We start from the raw sequence: 20,444 nt of genomic DNA, 5'->3' as shown, positions 1-20,444 counted from the left end.
AATTTCTAAAGATCAGATATTCAAATTACTTTAAAATGCTTCATGATTGCACTTGCAATGTCCTCAAGTGTATATCAGCTCTTTGGAGACAGGCTCGTACTTCTTTTATATTCCCCACGTCAGTACTGTGCATAGAGTAGATACTTAAGATTCAAGCGGTAAGAGGAAAGAGGGAAAGAAGGAAGAAAGGGGGAAAAATAAGCCTGGCAGAATTTAAATACATTAAAAATTGACAATGTCAATCTAAAATAATACAAAAGATAAGATTAGGGTATGTTCAGACTATAAGGTTTGGTTCATTTCCCTCCTATTGCTACTAAATTTAAATTTTACATAATATTTGACCTCAGAGTAAAAATTCTCATTTTATTAAACTTTTAGAATTAAACCACTATAGGGACTTCCCCGGTGGTGCAGTGGTTAAGAATCCGCCTGCCAGTGCAGGGGACGTGGGTTCAAACCCTGGTCCGGGAGGATCCCACATGCCGCGGAGCAACTAAGCCCGTGTGCCACAACTACAGAGCCTGTGCTCTAGAGCCCGCGAGCCACAACTACTGAGCCCACGTGCCACAGCTACTGAAGCCCGCGCGCCTAGAGCCCGTGCTCCACAACAAGAGAAGCCACCACAATGAGAAGCCCGTGCACCGCAACGAACAGTAGCCCCCGCTTGCTGCAATTAGAGAAAGCCCACGCGCAGCAACAAAGACCCAACACAGCCAAAAACAAATAAATAAATAAATTCATATTAAAAAAAGAGAATTAAACCACTATAAAGAACCACAGATAGAGACATCAGAATCTCTCTGACAAGATGAAATAATGAAGGATAGCCAAAGGAAACATTAGCAAGAGGAGAAAAAAATTTAAAAAAAGTTGATCGGTGTGAAAATAGACATCAAAGTGGACTGTATTTAAATCCTAACAAAGAAAATTACAATTTAGAATTACATTAAGTTGGCAAGTTTTTTTCATAGGGTATAATAAAACTCATCAAACATCTGTACAGTTCTTTTGGAAAAAGAAATCAAGATTCACTCTTTGTGCTGTGGCTACACCACCAAACAATGCTACATCTCCACCTAGCGACACAACAGCACAAAGCTGACCAAGAGCTCCCAACACTTAAACCAATAAATACTGAAATCTAAAAATGATGCTTCGAGTAGCCGCGTCTGTAGCGGCGCCAATCTGCAGCATATCGGCTCCCTTCCACGGGAACGCCGTCCGGGCCGGTCACGTTGGCTGCTTCTGCACCCTTCTCTCCTTCAACCACATCAAACTCCAGAGTTTCTCCATCTCCTACACTGCGCAGATATTTCCGTGGGTTATTCTTCTTGATGGCAGTCTGAGCCGTGTGGATGAAAGGCTCTTGGTGCTCCAGCCAGGCATCAGGGCTGTGCCTCTGAGGTGGGAGAGCCAACTTCAGGACACTGGTCCACAAGAGACCTCCCAGCTCCACGTAATACCAAACGGCGAAAATCTCTCAGACATCTCCATCTCAACATCAAGACCCAGCTTCACTCAACGACCAGCAAGCTACAGTGCTGGACACCCTATGCCAAACAACTAGCAAGACAGGAACACAGCCCCATCCATTAGCAGAGAGGCTGCCTAAAATCATAATAAGGCCACAGACACCCCAAAATACACCACCAGACGTGGACGTGCCCACCAGAAAGACAAGATCCAGCCTCATCCACCAGAACACAGGCACTAGTTCCCTCCACCAGGAAGCCTACACAACCCTCTGAACCAACCTCAGCCACTGGGGACAGATACCAAAAACAACGGGAACTACGAACCGGCAGCCTGTGAAAAGGAGACCCCAAACACAGTAAGATAAGCAAAATGAGAAGACAGAAAAACACACAGCAGATGAAGGAGCAGGGTCAAAACACACCAGACCTAACAAATGAAGAGGAAATAGGTAGTCTACCTGAAAAAGAATTCAGAATAATGATAGTAAAGATGATCCAAAATCTTGGAAATAGAATAGACAAAATGCAAGAAACATTTAACAAGGACCTAGAAGAACTAAAGAGGAACCAAGCAACGATGAAAAACACAATAAATGAAATTAAAAATACTCTAGATGGGATCAATAGCAGAATAACTGAGGCAGAAGAACGGATAAGTGACCTGGAAGATAAAATGGTGGAAATAACTACTGCAGAGCAGGATAAAGAAAAAAGAATGAAAAGAACTGAGGACAGTCTCAGAGACCTCTGGGACAACATTAAACACACCAACATTCGAATTATAGGGGTCCCAGAAGAAGAAGAGAAAAAGAAAGGGACTGAGAAAATATTTGAAGAGATTATAGTTGAAAACTTCCCTAATATGGGAAAGGAAATAGTTAATCAAGCCCTGGAAGCACAGAGAGTCCCATACAGGATAAATCCAAGGAGAAACACGCCAAGACACATATTAATCAAACTGTCAAAAATTAAATATAAAGAAAACATATTAAAAGCAGCAAGGGAAAAACAACAAATAACACACAAGGGAATCCCCATAAGGTTAACAGCTGATCTTTCAGCAGAAACTCTGCAAGCCAGAAGGGAGTGGCAGGATATACTTAAAGTGATGAAGGAGAAAAACCTACAACCAAGATTAATCTACCCAGCAAGGATCTCATTCAGATTTGATGGAGAAATTAAAACCTTTACAGACAAGCAAAAGCTGAGAGAGTTCAGCACCACCAAACCAGCTTTACAACAAATGCTAAAGGAATTTCTCTAGGCAAGAAACACAAGAGAAGGAAAACACCTACAATAACAAACCCAAAACATTTAAGAAAATGGGAATAGGAACATACATATCGATAATTACCTTAAATGTAAATGGATTAAATGGATTAAAAGACACAGACTGGCTGAATGGATACAAAAACAAGACCCATATATATGCTGTCTACAAGAGACCCACTTCAGGCCTAGGGACACATACAGACTGAAAGTGAGGGGATGGAAAAAGATATTCCATGCAAATGGAAATCAAAAGAAAGCTGGAGTAGCAATTCTCATATCAGACAAAATAGACTTTAAAATAAAGACTATTACAAGAGACAAAGAAGGACACTATATAATGATCAAGGGATCGATCCAAGAGGAAGGTATAACAATTGTAAATATTTATGCACCCAACATAGGAGCACCTCAATACATAAGGCAAATACTAACAGCCATAAAAGGGGAAATCGACAGTAACACAATCATAGTAGGGGACTTTAACACCCCACTTTCACCAATGGACAGATCATCCAAAATGAAAATAAATACGGAAACACAAGCTTTAAATGATACATTAAACAAGATGGACTTAATTGATATTTATAGGACATTCCACCCAAAAACAACAGAATACACATTTTTCTCAAGTGCTCATGGAACATTCTCCAGGATAGATCATATCTTGGGTCACAAATCAAGCCTTGGTAAATTTAAGAAAATTGAAATCGTATCAAGTATCTTTTCCGACCACGCTATGAGACTAGATATCAATTACAGGAAAAGATCTGTAAAAAATACAAACACATGGAGGCTACACAATGCACTACTTAATAACGAAGTGATCACTGAAGAAATCAAAGGGGAAATCAAAAAATACCTAGAAACAAATGACAATGGAGACACGATGACCCAAAACCTATGGGACGCAGCAAAAGCAGTGCTAAGAGGGAAGTTTGTAGCAATACAAGCCTACCTCAAGAAACAGGAAACATCTCGAATAAACAACCTAACCTTGCACATGAAGCAATTAGAAAAAGAAGAACAAAAAAACCCCAAAGCTAGCAGAAGGAAAGAAATCATAAAGATCAGATCAGAAATAAATGAAAACGAAATGAAGAAAACAATAGCAAAAATCAATGAAACTAAAAGCTGGTTCTTTGAGAAGATAAACAAAATTGATAAACCATTAGCCAGACTCATCAAGAGAAAAAGGGAGAAGACTCAAATCAATACAATTAGAAATGAAAAAGGAGAAGTAACCACTGACACTGCAGAAATAGAAACGATCATGAGAGATTACTACAAGCAACTCTATGCCAATAAAATGGACAACCTGGAAGAAATGGACAGATTCTTAGAAATGCACAACCTGCCGAGACTGAACCAGGAAGAAATAGAAAATATGAACAGACCAATCACAAGCACTGAAATTGAAACTGTGATTAAAAATCTTCCAACACACAAAAGCCCAGGACCAGATGGCTTCACAGGCGAATTCTAACAAACATTTAGAGAAGAGCTAACACCTATCCTTCTCAAACTCTTCCAAAATATTGCAGAGGGAGGAACACTCCCAAACTCATTCTACGAGGCCACCATCACCCTGATACCAAAACCAGACAAAGATGTCACAAAGAAAGAAAACTACAGGCCAATATCACTGATGAACATAGATGCAAAAATCCTCAACAAAATACTAGCAAACAGAATCCAACAGCACATTAAAAGGATCATACACCATGATCAAGTGGGGTTTATTCCAGGAATGCAAGGATTCTTCAATATACGCAAATCAATCAACGTGATACACCATATTAACAAATTGAAGGAGAACAACCGTATGATCATCTCAATAGATGCAGAGAAAGCTTTCGACAAAATTCAACACCCATTTATGATAAAAGCCCTGCAGAAAGTAGGCATAGAGGGAACTTTCCTCAACATAATAAAGGCCATATATGACAAACCCAGAGCCAACACTGTCCTCAATGGTGAAAAACTGAAACCATTTCCACTAAGATCAGGAACAAGACAAGGTTGCCCACTCTCACCACTATTATTCAACATAGTTTTGGAAGTGTTAGCCACAGCAATCAGAGAAGAAAAAGAAATAAAAGGAATCCAAATCGGAAAAGAAGAAGTAAAGCTGTCACTGTTTGCAGATGACATGATACTATACATAGAGAATCCTAAAGATGCTACCAGAAAACTACTAGAACTAATCAATGAATTTGGTAAAGTAGCAGGATACAAAATTAATGCACAGAAATCTCTTGCATTTCTATACACTAATGACGAAAAATCTGAAAGTGAAATTAAGAAAACACTCCCGTTTACCATTGCAACAAAAAGAATAAAATATCTAGGAATAAACCTACCTAAGGAGACAAAAGACCTGTATGCAGAAAATTGTAAGACACTGATGAAAGAAATTAAAGATGATACAAATAGATGGAGAGATATACCATGTTCTTGGATTGGAAGAATCAACATTGTGAAAATGATTCTACTACCCAAAGCAATCTACAGATTCAATGCAATCCCTATCAAACTACCACTGGCATTTTTCACAGAACTAGAACAAAAAATTTCACAGTTTGTATGGAAACACAAAAGACCCCGAATAGCCAAAGCAATCTTGAGAACGAAAAATGGAGCTGGAGGAATCAGGCTCCCTGACTTCAGACTTTATTTCAAAGCTACAGTAATCAAGACAGTTTGGTACTGGCACAAAAACAGAAATATAGATCAACGGAACAGGATAGAAAGCCCAGAGATAAACCCATGCACATATGGTCACCTTATCTTTGATAAAGGAGGCAAGCATATACAGTGGAGAAAAGACAGCCTCTTCAATAAGTGGTGCTGGGAAAATTGGACAGGTACATGTAAAAGTATGAAATTAGAACACTCCCTGACACCATACACAAAAATAAACTCAAAATGGATTAAAGACCTAAGTGTAAGGCCAGACACTATCAAACTCTTAGAGGAAAACATAGGCAGAACACTCTATGACATAAATCACAGCAAGATTCTTTTTGACCCAGCTCCTAGAGAAATGGAAATAAAAACACAAATAAACAAATGGGACCTAATGAAACTTCAAAGCTTTTGCACAGCAAAGGAAACCATAAACAAGACCAGAAGACAACCCTCAGAATGGGAGAAAATATTTGCAAATGAAGCAACTGACAAAGGATTAATCTCCAAGATTTACAAGCAGCTCATGCAGCTCAATAACAAAAAAACGAACAACCCAATCCAAAAATGGGCAGAAGACCTAAATAGACATTTCTCCAAAGAAGATATACAGATTGCCAACAGACACATGAAAGAATGCTCAACATCATTAATCATTAGAGAAATGCAAATTAAAACTACAATGAGATATCATCTCACACCAGTCAGAATGGCCATCATCAGAAAATCTAGAAACAATAAATGCTGGAGAGGGTGTGGAGGAAAGGGAACCCTCTTGCACTGTTGTTGGGAATGTAAATTGATACGGCCACTATGGAGAACAGTATGGAGGTTCCTTAAAAAACTAAAAATAGAACTACCATACGACCCAGCAATCCCACTACTGGGCGTATACCCTGAGAAAACCATAGTTCAAAAAGAGTCATGTACCAAAATGTTCATTGCAGCTCTATTTACAATAGCCAGGACATGGAAGCAACCTAAGTGTCCATAGACAGATGAACGGATAAAGAAGATGTGGCACATATATACAATGGAATATTACTCAGCCATAAAAGGAAATGAAATGGAGGTATTTGTAATGAGGTGGATGGAGTTAGAGTCTGTCATACAGAGTGAAGTAAGTCAGAAAGAGAAAAACAAATACAGTATGCTAACACATATATATGGAATCTAAGGGAAAAAAAAAAAGGCCATGAAGAACCTAGTGGCAAGACGGGAATAAAGACACAGACCTACTAGAGAATGGACTTGAGGATATGGGGAGGGGGAGGGGTGAGATGTGACAGGGTGAGAGAGTGTCATGGACATATATACACTACCAAATGTAAAATAGATAGCTAGTGGGAAGCAGCCGCATAGCACAGGGAGATCAGCTCGGTGCTTTGTGACCACCTAGAGGGGTGGGATGGGGAGGGTGGGAGGGAGGGAGATGCAAGAGGGAAGAGATATGGGAACATATGCATATGTATAACTGATTCAGTTTGTTATAAAGCAGAAACTAACAATAAATAAATAAAATAAATAAAAAATAAAAAATAAATAAATAAAAATGATGCTTCGTTATCCATATACAATGCCAGTACATCTCCACAAAACAACTCCTCCAAGGATAGAACACCTTTAAAGATGTTTAAACTGCTCTTCCATTCACCATAAAACAGGAAACGAGCCTAACTCCACTAGATGTGCTAGTTCCTCATGGCATTAGCTTGCTCAATAGCATGAGATTATAACAGCATTATTAAGAAAAAGTATGACACAAATGTAACATGTGGAAGATAGTACAGTCCAGATAGATGCAGCCAACTTGAAACTCAAAGACTCAGTATGGTTCCTGAAACCACATGAATAAGAATTTTTCAAGCATTTCCACAAATTACAGTGTATCAATGCTGTAATTAACAACTGCATTATGATCCTTGAAAAACTCAAGACATGACAATGAGACTCACATACACCAGCCAGCCAAAAGTCTTTTGGGGGCAGTACTGGTAAAAGCTATATTCATATGCATCTCTATAAATTCCCGTGGCACATCATAATGCCTTGGGCACAATACACACCCAGTGGGCATCTGTTAAACGGAACAATCCTGCCCATGCAAAAATTCTCCAGGTTCAATCAATTATACTGATTCGAGATGTTCTTTTTGGTCAGACTGGGAACTAGTGGGCTAGAGTGGTTCCCAAACCTGTGTGTGTGTGTAGAATTTATTAGCAAGTTAAAAAAAGAAGTATAGGTTAAATGAACCCCTGGAGATGCTGATGCAGTAGCTCTGTGTTGAGGCCTGGGAATCCGTAGTTTTAAAAAATTCTGAAGAGAAGGTAGATTTGGAGACCACTGGCCTAGAAAGTCAAGGCTGGGTCATGCTAATTCTATCACTGTCACTCCCAGGCCATGAATGATCATGGGGTACTGAGGAGTATGACAGCACATATATACTCAAATAGGATACTTCTGTTTAAGTAAAGTACCATAAGAATGGAAAAGTTTTTTAAAAATCACCAACATAACAACCAAACTTCAACTACTGGCTTAAAAATTCACTTCCTTTATATCTAGAGTAAAATGCAAGTTCTACTAATAATAAGCTTTCTAATAAAACTTTTCTATTGTTTAAATAGAAACCAAAATCTTAAAATACGATAATTTATCAAATTACTTTTATCTGCAATACATTTGATTCACTATTTACCACCCAATCTTTAAAAGGAAATATCAGGAAATGATTATTACTGCCACTGAACATAAGTGATTTTCATTGTTTTAAGAACCTGTTTTCAAGGGAAATAAGGTACTGATGATAAAGTAACTAACAAAACTGTAGGGGTAGGGACTTCCCTGGTGGTGCAGTGGCTAACACTCCATGCTCCCAAGGCAGGGGGCCTGGGTTCGATCCCTGATCAGGGAACTAGACCCCACATGCCACAACTAAGAGTTCGCATGCCTCAACTAAAGATTCCACATGCCGCAATGAAGATCCCACGTGCTGCAACTAAGACCTGGCATGGCCAAATAAATAAATAAATAAATAAATTTTTAAAAAGAAAAAAAAAAACTGTAGGTGTAGCACATTTCTACTTCCCCAGGATAGAATACCCAAACTATAAACACATGAGACTAAAACTAAAAAAGACTGAGCCATAAAGAGTAAGGTGAAGGTTCACATAGCAACCAGCCCAACAGATCCACTGTAGCCACAAATCAGTTTTAAGAAGCACACAGGAAAATTTAATAGTGTATGGACGCTATTTTATTAGATGTTTCTATTAGAAGATTTTCCTATTCAAAATTCACCAGAGGACCCTGCTATCAAATATTGGACTGGCCAAAAAGTTCATTCGTGTTTTTCCATATGATCTCGAACGAACTTTTTGGCCAACCCAATATTAGCCTCTATCACAAATACATGCCATTGTTTGTTTACAGATATCTTACAAGAGACTGGACAAGGATGAATTTGAGTCAGAAAACAAACATGAAAAACAAACATGAACAGGATACCAAAAACCATAAAGCTCGAGTTTAAGAAACAATGCCTGAACAAGGTAAACGTAAACGACCACAAAGCATTACAGAGTCACAGGTATGCTGCTTTTTTTTTTTTACTCCTTCATTTTATTTTTTAAAATTAATTTTTATTGGAGTATGGTTGCTTTACAATGTATGCTGCTTTTAAGAAACACTTTTAAGGGCTTCCCTGGTGGCGCAGTGGTTAAGAATCCACCTGCCAATGCAGGGGACACGGGTTCAAGCCCTAAGGCCATGCGCCACAACTACTGAGCCTGCACTCTAGAGCCCGCGAGCCACAACTACTGAGCCCGCATGCTGTAACTACTGAAGCCTGCATGCCTAGAGCCCCTGCTCCGCAACAAGTGAAGCCACTGCAATGAGAAACCCGCGCACCACAACGAAGAGTAGCCCCTGGCTCGCCACAATGAAGATCCAACGCAACCAAAAAAAAAAAAACACTTTTAAGTCACAAAGCAATTCTAATAAGGTATGTCTATCATCACTTACCCAAAACCCATCCCGAGTGGGAAGCATCAGGGTTTTTTTTTAAGTGCTAGACCCTCTCCCACTGCCCAAAGCACAGCCAACTGGAGAAGTGGGGGCAGAACATCTAATGTAAGGGCGACCAATCCACAGGCTGACTAGAATCCTAAAACCTGCGGTTGTGGGCAAAAAGACGGGCTGAGCCGATGAAATTCATCTTGTGTGAATTCAGGATGGAGACACTCAGGCAGGGCAGAAGGCAAAAGGAAACACTTAGAGTTATGATGATCTAGAAGGCCTGGAGTGCCTGTCATTGCCCTAAACAAGCTGCTCTAAAAAGGCTGCCAGTCTACAGACAAGAGAGTGGGGCTGAGGGGCTGTGACTTGACAAACCCACTTACTAAGATACACAGAAAAAAACCCTTGCTTTCTGTTTCCCAGTTCCGATTTCTATAGCTCCGACTACAAAGTGGTTCCTCCCCTAGGATTACCATGGGACCGACTAGGTTCTTTTAATACATCTGTCTCTTGAGTTAGCGGGAGTGGGTCTCTGTTACTTGCAACCTGAAGAGCCCGAAGTGAGAGCACAAGACATTATTTCTGAACCAGAATAATGACACGCTCTCCAGATACCGTTTGTATGCTATTACACTAAGCCGAGCAATAAGAGCATTTAGGAACAACACAGGCAAGCTAACATCGCTGTGAGAGCTGACTTCTGTGCCAAGTATTTAAGTCTGTACCTTTAAAACGATCTTATCACAGGATTTTCCATTCTGTTTCCTGGTTTCTTACACAGAAAGGAGGGAAAAGGGTCACAATGGAAGGCACCTCCCAGAGGATAATAGGAGCTGCTCTACAACACTAATTCTAGCATTCACTGTCACGAGGCTATAATTTGCAGATATGTAAAGGTAGATATTAATGTGCTAAATAAGCGGCAAGGAGGCATGCTTCAGTGTTCTGCACATTCAATTACGATGATGCAAGATGCACCCCACTTCCACACATTTATACAACTGTCTAGTCAAAAATAAAAATAGCATCCCTACCCTTCTACATAAAAGTTTCCTAGAGTCTGTCTCAAGAGATCTAAGTATGGAATCATTGTTAGTTCATTAAGGCTTCCTAAGGCTATAAAACACGCACGTGCACGTGCACACATACACACACACACACCAGTCATTTGGACTGGACATCTGACTATGCTTAAACCATGCAGGACCTTCACAGCTGAGAAAATCAATAGCAGAGCTGTCATTAAAACTCAGAACCCCTACACCCTGTAAATCAAGTTTCCTAAAACAAAAGGGAAAAAAAATATTAGAGACAGAGGGAGAACAGTATGGAGGTTCCTTAAAAAATTAAAAATAGACCTACCATATGACCCAGCAATCCCACTACTGGGCATATACCCTGAGAAAACCATAATTCAAAACGATACACGTACCCAATGTTCACTGCAGCACTATTTACAATAGCCAGGACAGGGAAGCAACCTAAATGTCCAGCGACAGATGAAAGGATAAAGAAGATGTGGTACCTATATACAACGGAATATTACTCAGCCATAAAAAGGGACGAAATTGGGTCATTTGTAGAGATGTGGATGGACCTAGAGTCTGTCATACAGAGTTAAGTAAGTCAGAAAGAGAAAAATAAATATTGTACAATGTATTAACGCATATATGTGGAATCTAGAAAAATGGTACAGATGAACCTATATGCAGGGCAGGAATAGAGATGCAAATGAAGAGAACAGACCTGTGGACATGGCGGGGGACGTGTCGACATATATACATTAGCATGTGTAAAACCGATAGCTAGAGGGAACCTGCTGTATAGCACAGGCAGCTCAGCTTCGTGCTCTGTGGTGACCTAGATGGGTGGGATGGGAGGTTGGGGGGAGGGAGTTCCAAGAGGGAGGGGATATATGTATACATATAGCTGATTCACTTCGTTGTACAGCAGAAACTAACACAACATTGTAAAGAAAATTAGCTGAAAAATCTCAGAAGGTATGAGAAGGTGAAAAACCAGTGAAAAAATACCAACTACTTTCAAAAGAGGAAGGGAATGGTAAGACGTCACTGAGAGTTGAAGGAAGCTGACACGCATCTCTTCCTCACCTTGACAGCATTCGGGGGTATTGGGAAGAAGAGCTGGGGAGGCGTGGGCCCTTTGGGACTCTCTGACTATTGTCCCTGGGGCATTTGGGGGTGGAGACTCCAGTGCCTTTTTGCTAGAAGACATGGAAGAACTTGCAGGCCTTCTGATAGTTCGTGCTGACTTGTTTATTTTTTCTCCGTCTTATTTTGAGCCAGAAAGAGCTTCTGCTTGGGTATGCAGACACTTAGAGAATTAAAAGTGGGGTCCACAGGGCATGAAACAGAAAGCTATTAAAATTTGCTTTGTCCACGGGGAGGAAAGAGACCTTCAGGCTTCCTGCTAGGGTGCCTAGCCAATTTTGCCATGGTAGGAAAGGTAACTGATTTAAGACTAATATCTCATTGAGGAATAAAGATTATATACACCTGGCTGGGAAAACTATTTGAATATAGAGGTTATGAGTATAGCACATCAGACACTGAATTCATCCAGGAAGGTGGTGTGTGATGGGCATTAGCGTTGGAGATGGGGAAATACACAAGTACTATGGATTTCATATGAAGAGACACATTACTCACAGTTGCTATCTGTAAAGTTGGTATGAATTCAATATAAAACAATGTTCTTGCTGGGTTATGAAGACAGGTGATTTTTAGTCTCTTCCCTCTTTTCCCACATTTTCTCAATTTTCTTCAATGAGCACTTTTTATTATTTGGTAATATGGTATTAGTCCTCTTGACTGACCAAAACGGAAATAGAAGTTGGATGATTGACAAAAAAGTTGGATAGTGGGAAACCATAAAATGACTACAATTGTAAACATTAACTTAAAATACATCTTTGAATACACAATTTATTCCTCTACCAATCTTTTCATACAAGGCCAATGCCTCTCCTTTAAAGAGGCGTCAGCTTGGGGTTCCAGATCTTACTTCTTAGATAAACAATATCACACACATCTATGAATTCCAATTCCTATTTCTTTAAAGTGCGATAAACTTAAAGATACTTGTCAAGCAATCCGAGTGCAGATTCCTTCTGGGATTTTTACTCAGTGCTTCCCTGTCACCTAAAAGTTGTCTTGTTCACAGTCATTTCATTACACTTTTAAGAATCTCTTCTTTATCAAGTCTTTCCAAAGCATTCGACTTGATTTTTATGGAAATAAGTCTCTTTTTTGTACTCACATTTCTTCAGTTTACATAACGTATAAATAAATTATGTATATTTATACATATTCATGTGGTATAACTTACACCAACAGTGAGGACAAGTAAGTGACCCTTAGTAAGCATATGCCTCACCAAGTGGAAGAAGCATCAGGGCATTCTAGAAAGTATGTACAAGCCAAGCGTCCTCAGGGTGCTGTGGGTAGGATTTATGATTTATGAAGGGAATGAAGGTGGCAGAAGAGCTGATGATGTGGAAGTTGCTTCGCGGGTTCATGCAGTTGCAGAATCTGAAACCAGCCTCCACTGCTGTCTTAAGGGAAGAGGCTATTAAGAAATGAAAAACACGGTTTGAAAGAAGCAGTGGGGAACAGGGAGCAGTGCAGTCCTTGCCCCTCGCCCCATGAGTGTGAGGGTAGAAGTGTGCTGGCGGAGGTGACATTCCCCGTGGCAGAGGGGCATGGGGAGGTGATCAGCATGGGATACAGCTTTGCCAGGAGCCCAGGCTTTAAGTTGTGCCAGACGAGTGGTAGGAATGGTTACATGAGAGGATGGAGTAAAATGTGTTCATGGTAACTGGTGGACTCATTGGGTATAAAGTCAAAAGGGGCAGGAGAAAGAGCGAAGATAAAGCTGTGAGTGAGCGCGGGAAGAGGGAGAGGGTGGGAGGCGACCTGGCCCAGGGTCAAAACCTCGACTAAAAAGGCCAAAGAAAGCAGGAGGCACAAACTTCTAGTTTCTTTCTTTCAAATACTGATCCAACTGTTTTGCACACAATCTTCCGCTACTGTTTGGTATGAAACTTCTGTCCCTGAGAGGAGTGATGCAAGCGTGGATGAGAGTAATTCCAGCCCTTGAGGAATTTACACCCCCATTAGAGAGACCAACAGAAGTACAGAACGATGCCAAGACCAGGCAGGATGTAATAAGTCCAGTAAGAGCCACACAGGCAGTAAGTGCTCAAAACAACGGCTTCTGCTCTCCTCCAGCGTCCAGCCTCATCCTCTGATTCACTTGAGCGCTGCTTCATCCCTCTGCCCTAACAACTGCCGAGAACTCTCCGTTACTTCTCCAGTTATACTGACTCATGGTTAAAATCTCTCTAAAAAATTAGTGAGAGACTTTTTGTGAAGAAACAATGAGATGCTAAAAAGAAGTATGTTTTTTTAACATCTTTATTAGAGTATAATTGCTTTACAATGGTGTGTTAGTTTCTGCTTTATAACAAAGTGAATCAGCTATACATATACCTATATCCCCATATCTCTTCCCTCTTGCGTCTCCCTCCCTCCCACCCTCCCTATCCCACCCCTCTAGGTGGTCACAAAGCACTGAACTGATCTCCCTGTGCTATGCGGCTGCTTCCCACTAGCTATCAATTTTACATTTGGTAGTGTACATATGTCCATGCCACTCTCTCACTTTGTCCCAGCTTACCCTTCCCCCTCCTCGTGTCCTCAAGTCCATTCTCTCTCTACGTCTGCGACTTTATTCCTGTCCTGCCCCTAGGTTCTTCAGAACCATTTTTTTTAAAGGGAGTATGTTTTTACAACTTTATTATGAAGAATTGCAAACGTTGACGGAATTGCAGAGCACAGTGCAGAGAATCCTCGTGCACTCATCACCAGCCTCAACACTTCTCAACACAGCCTGATCTTTTTCACTGCCCTACCTCTTCATAATTTTGAAGCAAATCCCACAAGGCATTTCATACCATGTGTGATATTTCAAAATACCTCTCTCGAAGCTAGGACACCTTAAAAAAAAATAACCACAATACCAATATCACACCTAAAAGAATTAACAATATTTCTTGAAATAGTTCATCAAATATTCAATTGTCTTATAAATGTCTTAAATGTTTTAAAATATTTTATAATTTATGCCAGAAACAAAAGCAAAGGCACCAACTTATTATATAATCAATGGTATAAATGAGAAGGCAAATGACTCACATGATGCCCAAGGATGCTCATGAACTTGTCTACCTACAGCCCTTCCTGGGTGCTAGTGCTGCTTCAGGAGCTCTACATATATTAACTCACTTAACCCTAGGATATAGCTGAATTGCCAAGAGCACCATTTTATTGATGAAGAAACTGAGGCCCAAAGAGGTTATGTAACATGTCCAAGGTCACCTAGCTAACCTAAATGTCTATCAGCTGATAAATAGATAAAACAAAATGCAGTCTATCCATACAATGGAATATTATTTGGTCATAAAAAGAAAGAAAGTACCGATTTATGCTACAACATGGATGACACTTGAAAACATTGTGCTAAGTGAAAGAAACCAATCACAAAAGACCACATACTGTATGATTTCATTTATATGAAAGGTCCAGAATAGGAGTATCTATAGAGACAGCAAGTACTGGGTTGGCCAAAAGGTTTGTTTAGTTTTTTCCGTAAGATGGCTCTAGTAGTAGCACTTAATTGTCTTTAACTTCATTTGAAACAATTTTGTTAGATTGTATGTGACAGCTGTCACATCAGCGTGCATTTAAAAAAAGACATCAAAATTGGTGAATTTTTGTGTAGCCATTTTAATATTGAAGATGGAAGAAAAAAAGCAACATTTTTGGCCTATTATGTTCTATTATTTCCAGAAAGGTAAAAACGCAACTGAAACGCAAAAAAAGATTTGTGCAGTGTATGGAGAAGGCGCTGTGACTGATGGAACGTGTGAAAAGTGGTTTGCGAAGTTTCGTGCTGGAGATTTCTCGCTGGAAGATGCTCCACGGTTGGGTAAACCAGTTGAAGTTGATAGCAATCAAATCAAGACATTAACTGAGAACAATCAACGCTATACTATGTGGAAGATAGCTGACATACTCAAAATATCCAACATGAGCACTGAAAATCATTTGCACCAGCTTGGTTATATGAATCGCTTTGATGTTTGGGTTCCACATAAGTGAAAAAAACCTTCTTGACAGTATTTTGGCATGCGATTCTCTACTTAAATGTAATGAAAATGTTCCGTTTTTAAAACAAATTGTGACGGGTGATGAAAAGTGGATACTGTGCAACAGTGTGGAATAGAAGAGATCGTGGGGCAAGCGAAATGAACCACCATCCACCACACCAAAGGCCAGTCTTCTTGCAAAGAAGGTGATGTTGTCTATATGGTGGGATTGGAAGGGAGTCGTCTATTATGAACTCCTCCTGGAAAACCAAACAATTAATTCCAACAAGTACTGCTCCCAATTAGACCAACTGAAAGCAGCGCTCGACTCGAAAAGCGTCCAGAGTTAGTCAACAGAAAACGCATAATCTTCCATTAGGATAACGCAAGACCGCATGTTTCTTTGATAACCAAGCAAAAACTATTACAGCTTGGCTGGGAATATCCGATTCATCTGCCATATTCACCAGACACTGCACCTTCAGATTTCCATTTATTTCGGTCTTTACAAAATTCTCTTAATGGAAAAAATTTCAATTCCCTGGAAGACTGTAAAAGGCACCTGGAACAGTTCTTTGCTCAAAAACATAAAAAGTTTTGGGAAGATGGAATTATGAAGTTGCCTGAAAAATGGCAGAACGTAGTGGAACAAAAGGGTGAAGACGTGGTTCAATAAAGTTCTTGGTGAAAATGAAAAATGCGTCTTTTATTTTTACTTAAAAACGGAAGGCACTTTTTGGCCAACCCAATAGATGAGTGGTTGCCTAGGGCTGGGGAGAGAGGTAGTGGGGAGTGACTGCTAATGGCTATGGGGTTTTCTGGGGGGTGATGAAAAAGTTCTAAAATTGGATTATGGTGATGGCTGCACAACTCCGTAAATAAACTAGAAACCCCTGAATTGTACACTTTAAATGGGTGAATTGTATGGCATGTGAATTGTACCACAATAAAGCTTTTTGTTAAAGTAAATTACCGAAAAGTTGAACATTTCTCAAGCCAAGGAATATTTATTGACCATCCACACAGGCATATACTAAGTTCTATGCGAGTCACAAAACAAGTATAAGACAAACACCCTGACTTCAAATTGCTTGCAGTTCAAGAGAAAAGGCACACACGCAATATATTATAATGCACTTTTGCTTTATGAATGTGTGCCTTTTTTCCTAAGGGCAGTCAACTATCTGAACCAGGTTTTCTGAATCATAAAAGCCACTGGGCTAGGCCCAGATGAACATACAAGTGGTGATAAGACCAATCCTGCTTCCCTTCCCTGCTGGGGGCCTACAGAGGGTTACCTTGTGAGAGAGAAACCTACATACAGGATTCTTAGGGTGCTGAAGCTGAGCCTATTCACTTATAACTGAAGTAATGTGAGTAAATATTTTCTAACTAAACAGAGGCCAGGGCAGGCTGACAAGCCTAGCCTGAGCTCAGGCCACCGGGGGGATGCCCAGCGTAACCAAACAGCACAGGTTTTCCTTAGCTTTAGCAGCTGAAGATCTGGTCGGTTCCCCCACTGGGGAGGCTGCCCACATGGGGTCCCGTTCCTTGGCCCTCCAAGCTCCAAGAGCAAAGGTCACTCTGCTTGAGGCAGGCTTGAGAGCTCTGCCAAGGAGACAAGGCCCTCGTCTGCCTCCTACTCATTTAGCTACACAATCCAGAAAAAGTAAGAGCAACAGAGATCCCAATGAAGATCGGGGAGAGCTATGGTCCTGAGACTAGTAAGGTGTGTGTTTAGATGAGGAGAGGAGGGCCACAGGAGGAGACACAATATAGGAAAGGGGACAGTCTGGGGATCTGAGGCTGCAGAGAATAACCCTAACACCGAAGAAAACTGAAGAGGTCCAGGAACCTGGTGGATCACTTACAACCAGGAAGGCTTTCTGGAGCTAGCAGTTATCTTAAATGAAAAATGAGGAGACTGCTGTTCAAATTCCAAGCGCCCAGGCACTAGGAACATATGGCTCTAGGGTTCTGTGCTACCCTGAGGCTGCTGGAACAGAGGCCAGCTCCACAGCCAGGGAACCCGTGAAGCCCAAATGCCATGTAGATTCTAAAACCTGGAGTGCATGTCAGAAAGATGTATACATTTTACAAACACGTGAATTCAGCTGAACTTTATAACAGGGGTTTGCATTCTCTGAAATTTTCAGACAGTGGTGGCAATTGAAACTTAGACTCTTAAGCTAACAAATATTTACTGTTTAGCGAGAACTATAAAAAAAGCCTTAGTCAATGAAGTAGAAACTCCGATTTTGAACATTACTAATTATGCATCACTTCCTGAGCCGCCTAGAAAGAACACGGCATATTTGGATCAAATGGCTTGGGCCCAAAGTGGCCTGATGAACCAGCAAATAGTTCAGCGCCATAACCCTACAGCCAAGCTGCCTCAACGAAACCACAATCCTACTGGAACCACAACCGCTAACGTTACATTGGCCTCCTTACCTTTCACAACATCAGCCACGTTGCAAGTGGGATCAATACTTCCTATGTGTTTGGGATGCGCAGGATTGGTGTCACCGCCAAACAGAAGTGCTAAACAAACACAAGAGAAAAGGGAGAGGATTAAAAACACAGCAGGCTAGGATGGTCAGGCAGAGAAATATGGGGCTTGTAAGTTTTGAAAAGATTTTCTTATTGTGAAAACCGTTTTAGCATCCACAGTGACTTAGCGCAACAGAATCCACTCAATTGGTGGGTGATCAGCTATCACACAACTGAGGAGGAAGGATGTGCTGTGAAATCTGCCAGGTGCAGTTAGCAGGTCCTAAAGCAGTGACATGGGCCAGGTATCCAACCTGCTCTCCTCAACAATGGTGCAGTCTGCACCATTACACCAGGCTTGCACAGGGTCTTCACCATGAGCACTTCAAATGCCTCCATTGTGGAGCTTATTTTTCACCGTACTACACACGAACGCTATTTGTGCAAGCGTTTTTAAAAGTACATTTAACTACTTTCATAATATACAAGGTTTGCAAAATTTTACTTCTGATAAAAACCAAAAGGAGCCCCCAAAGAAAAAAGTAATCTGAATTCAAATGTTTATATGTGTAGCTATTTTTAAATCAAACAAAAATTGGGAATAACTTAGACTCCACAAAAGGAGAATGTTTAAATAAAATAGGTAGAGATTTTAATTATGAAAAAGGACAAATATGGGCATTAGGCCAATACGTAAAGTGCCAACTAATTAAGTGGAAGAAAACCAAGAGGTGTGCAAACTTAATCAATGATCGAAAAACATGTATGTATATATGTAGACACACATATGTAGGTCAGAAAGAAACTGTAGTTATCCAAGTAGTTTAAATAGTATTTGGGTTCTTTTTTTTCCCCTATAAATTTCCTGTAAACCGTCAAACATTTACATTTTAAACAGACACACATTTAGAACAAACCCACATTTAATAGCTGCATAACATTTGTTTATCCAAATAAAACACATTAGTAAAATGAAGATGCTCTGTCCATTTTCTGACTCAACAAAGAGGGTGAATTAGACTCTAGACACCTGGATGCTTTTTCATAAGAATTATGAAATCGGACAAAGAAACACGCTGAAAATCAGTTTAAAAGTTTTTGTGGAGAGAATTTTAGTTGTTTTTTTTTTCTTATCTGCTTATCAGCCTAGAGAGGAGACTAAAACTCTCAATACAAGATTAGGGTTTGACAATCCCACTTAATCTGATTTCACTGATCACTGTGAAATAAAAGATCTATTGCTCATATTGCCAACTTGTCAGTTCAATATTCTTAGTATCAATGTTTTTAAAACCAAAAAGGAAAACATGTGACATCCTGAATGAAGACTAGAACAGACCCTAGAGACACTGAAAGTATTCAGAGATGAACACCAGGCTGCCATTAAAGCCGGTCCCTCACCCCCATCAGGAATGTAACAGCAGAGGCTTAAAAGGCAGGCAGTGGTCCTGTCTTGAATATGAGCACCCAAAAAGCCTTTCAAGGATTTCTTTTAACAGAGAGTTCTAATGATAAGCTTTTTCATAGATAGGACTCACTTAGGAAAAACTGAACTAGAAATGAAATTTCTAGACAAAAATGCAGATCAGTAAATTAAAAATGAAGCAACAGGAAAACATTTCGGAGAAATCACTCTGGTTATCTTTTCAAAACTGGACCAAGAAAACCCAACTTACTGTGCTGGTTAATAAGCATGCGGAAAGAGATGCGGTTGGTATAAAACCGGTCCAGAAAATACTGGATGTTACTGCTAATGAACGGATCAAACCCAAACTTCTCCTTGTACTCGATCACTCCTTGGGCCATTGTAGGAACCACATCATTGTGTCTATTTCTGACTTTAATTAGAACTTGTAGAAAGCTGTGTGGGAAGGAAACAAAAAAATGGTCAAAATGGTCAAAATCTCATGGGCTAATGTATAAACTTCCCAGGTCTATCTCAGGACTATTTACCTGTTGGTATTTTTATAAGGCAGAGACATCATTATCATCATAGGCTACAAGGAAGTACTCATGAGAAACTAAAGTATTACTCAGTTTTTGCTTGAAACTTTCTACAGAAAGTCTTCCTTCAGAGATACAAAAAGTAGAAGGTTCTAGTAAAGAAAAAAATGCTCAAATACCTTTTTAGGAATCCACTGACTTTCTGGATAAGTGATTACTAATAAAACAGATTCTATAAATGTTTGCTGAATACATAATTGCAGAATATATTAATATTTCTTCTGACAACATGAAGACAATCCCAAAAATCTCCAAGGATTTATTATGGAGTCTTAAAGAAATAGCTTCCATGAAGAAATAATGTCAAACTTTTTAAGAATAAAATT

General features: G+C 40.0%; 1 protein-coding gene across 1 annotated transcript in view; it reads right to left on the bottom strand.

The window, feature by feature from the left end:
* Positions 1–20,444, bottom strand: part of PDK3 (pyruvate dehydrogenase kinase 3) — a 79,071-nt gene that overhangs the window by 22,080 nt on the left and 36,547 nt on the right. The window contains exons 4-5 of the mRNA XM_061177680.1: positions 19,791–19,975; positions 18,076–18,165 (exon numbers count right to left, since the gene is read on the bottom strand). Coding sequence (XP_061033663.1) covers positions 18,076–18,165; positions 19,791–19,975 — 275 coding nt within the window. The remainder of the gene's footprint in view (positions 1–18,075; positions 18,166–19,790; positions 19,976–20,444) is intronic.

Source organism: Eubalaena glacialis, chromosome X (assembly GCF_028564815.1).
Source record: "Eubalaena glacialis isolate mEubGla1 chromosome X, mEubGla1.1.hap2.+ XY, whole genome shotgun sequence".
In the NCBI taxonomy this organism is placed as follows: domain Eukaryota; kingdom Metazoa; phylum Chordata; class Mammalia; order Artiodactyla; family Balaenidae; genus Eubalaena; species Eubalaena glacialis.
The sequence above is the reverse complement of the archived record's forward strand: the minus strand, read 5'-3'. Positions and strand labels throughout refer to the sequence as shown.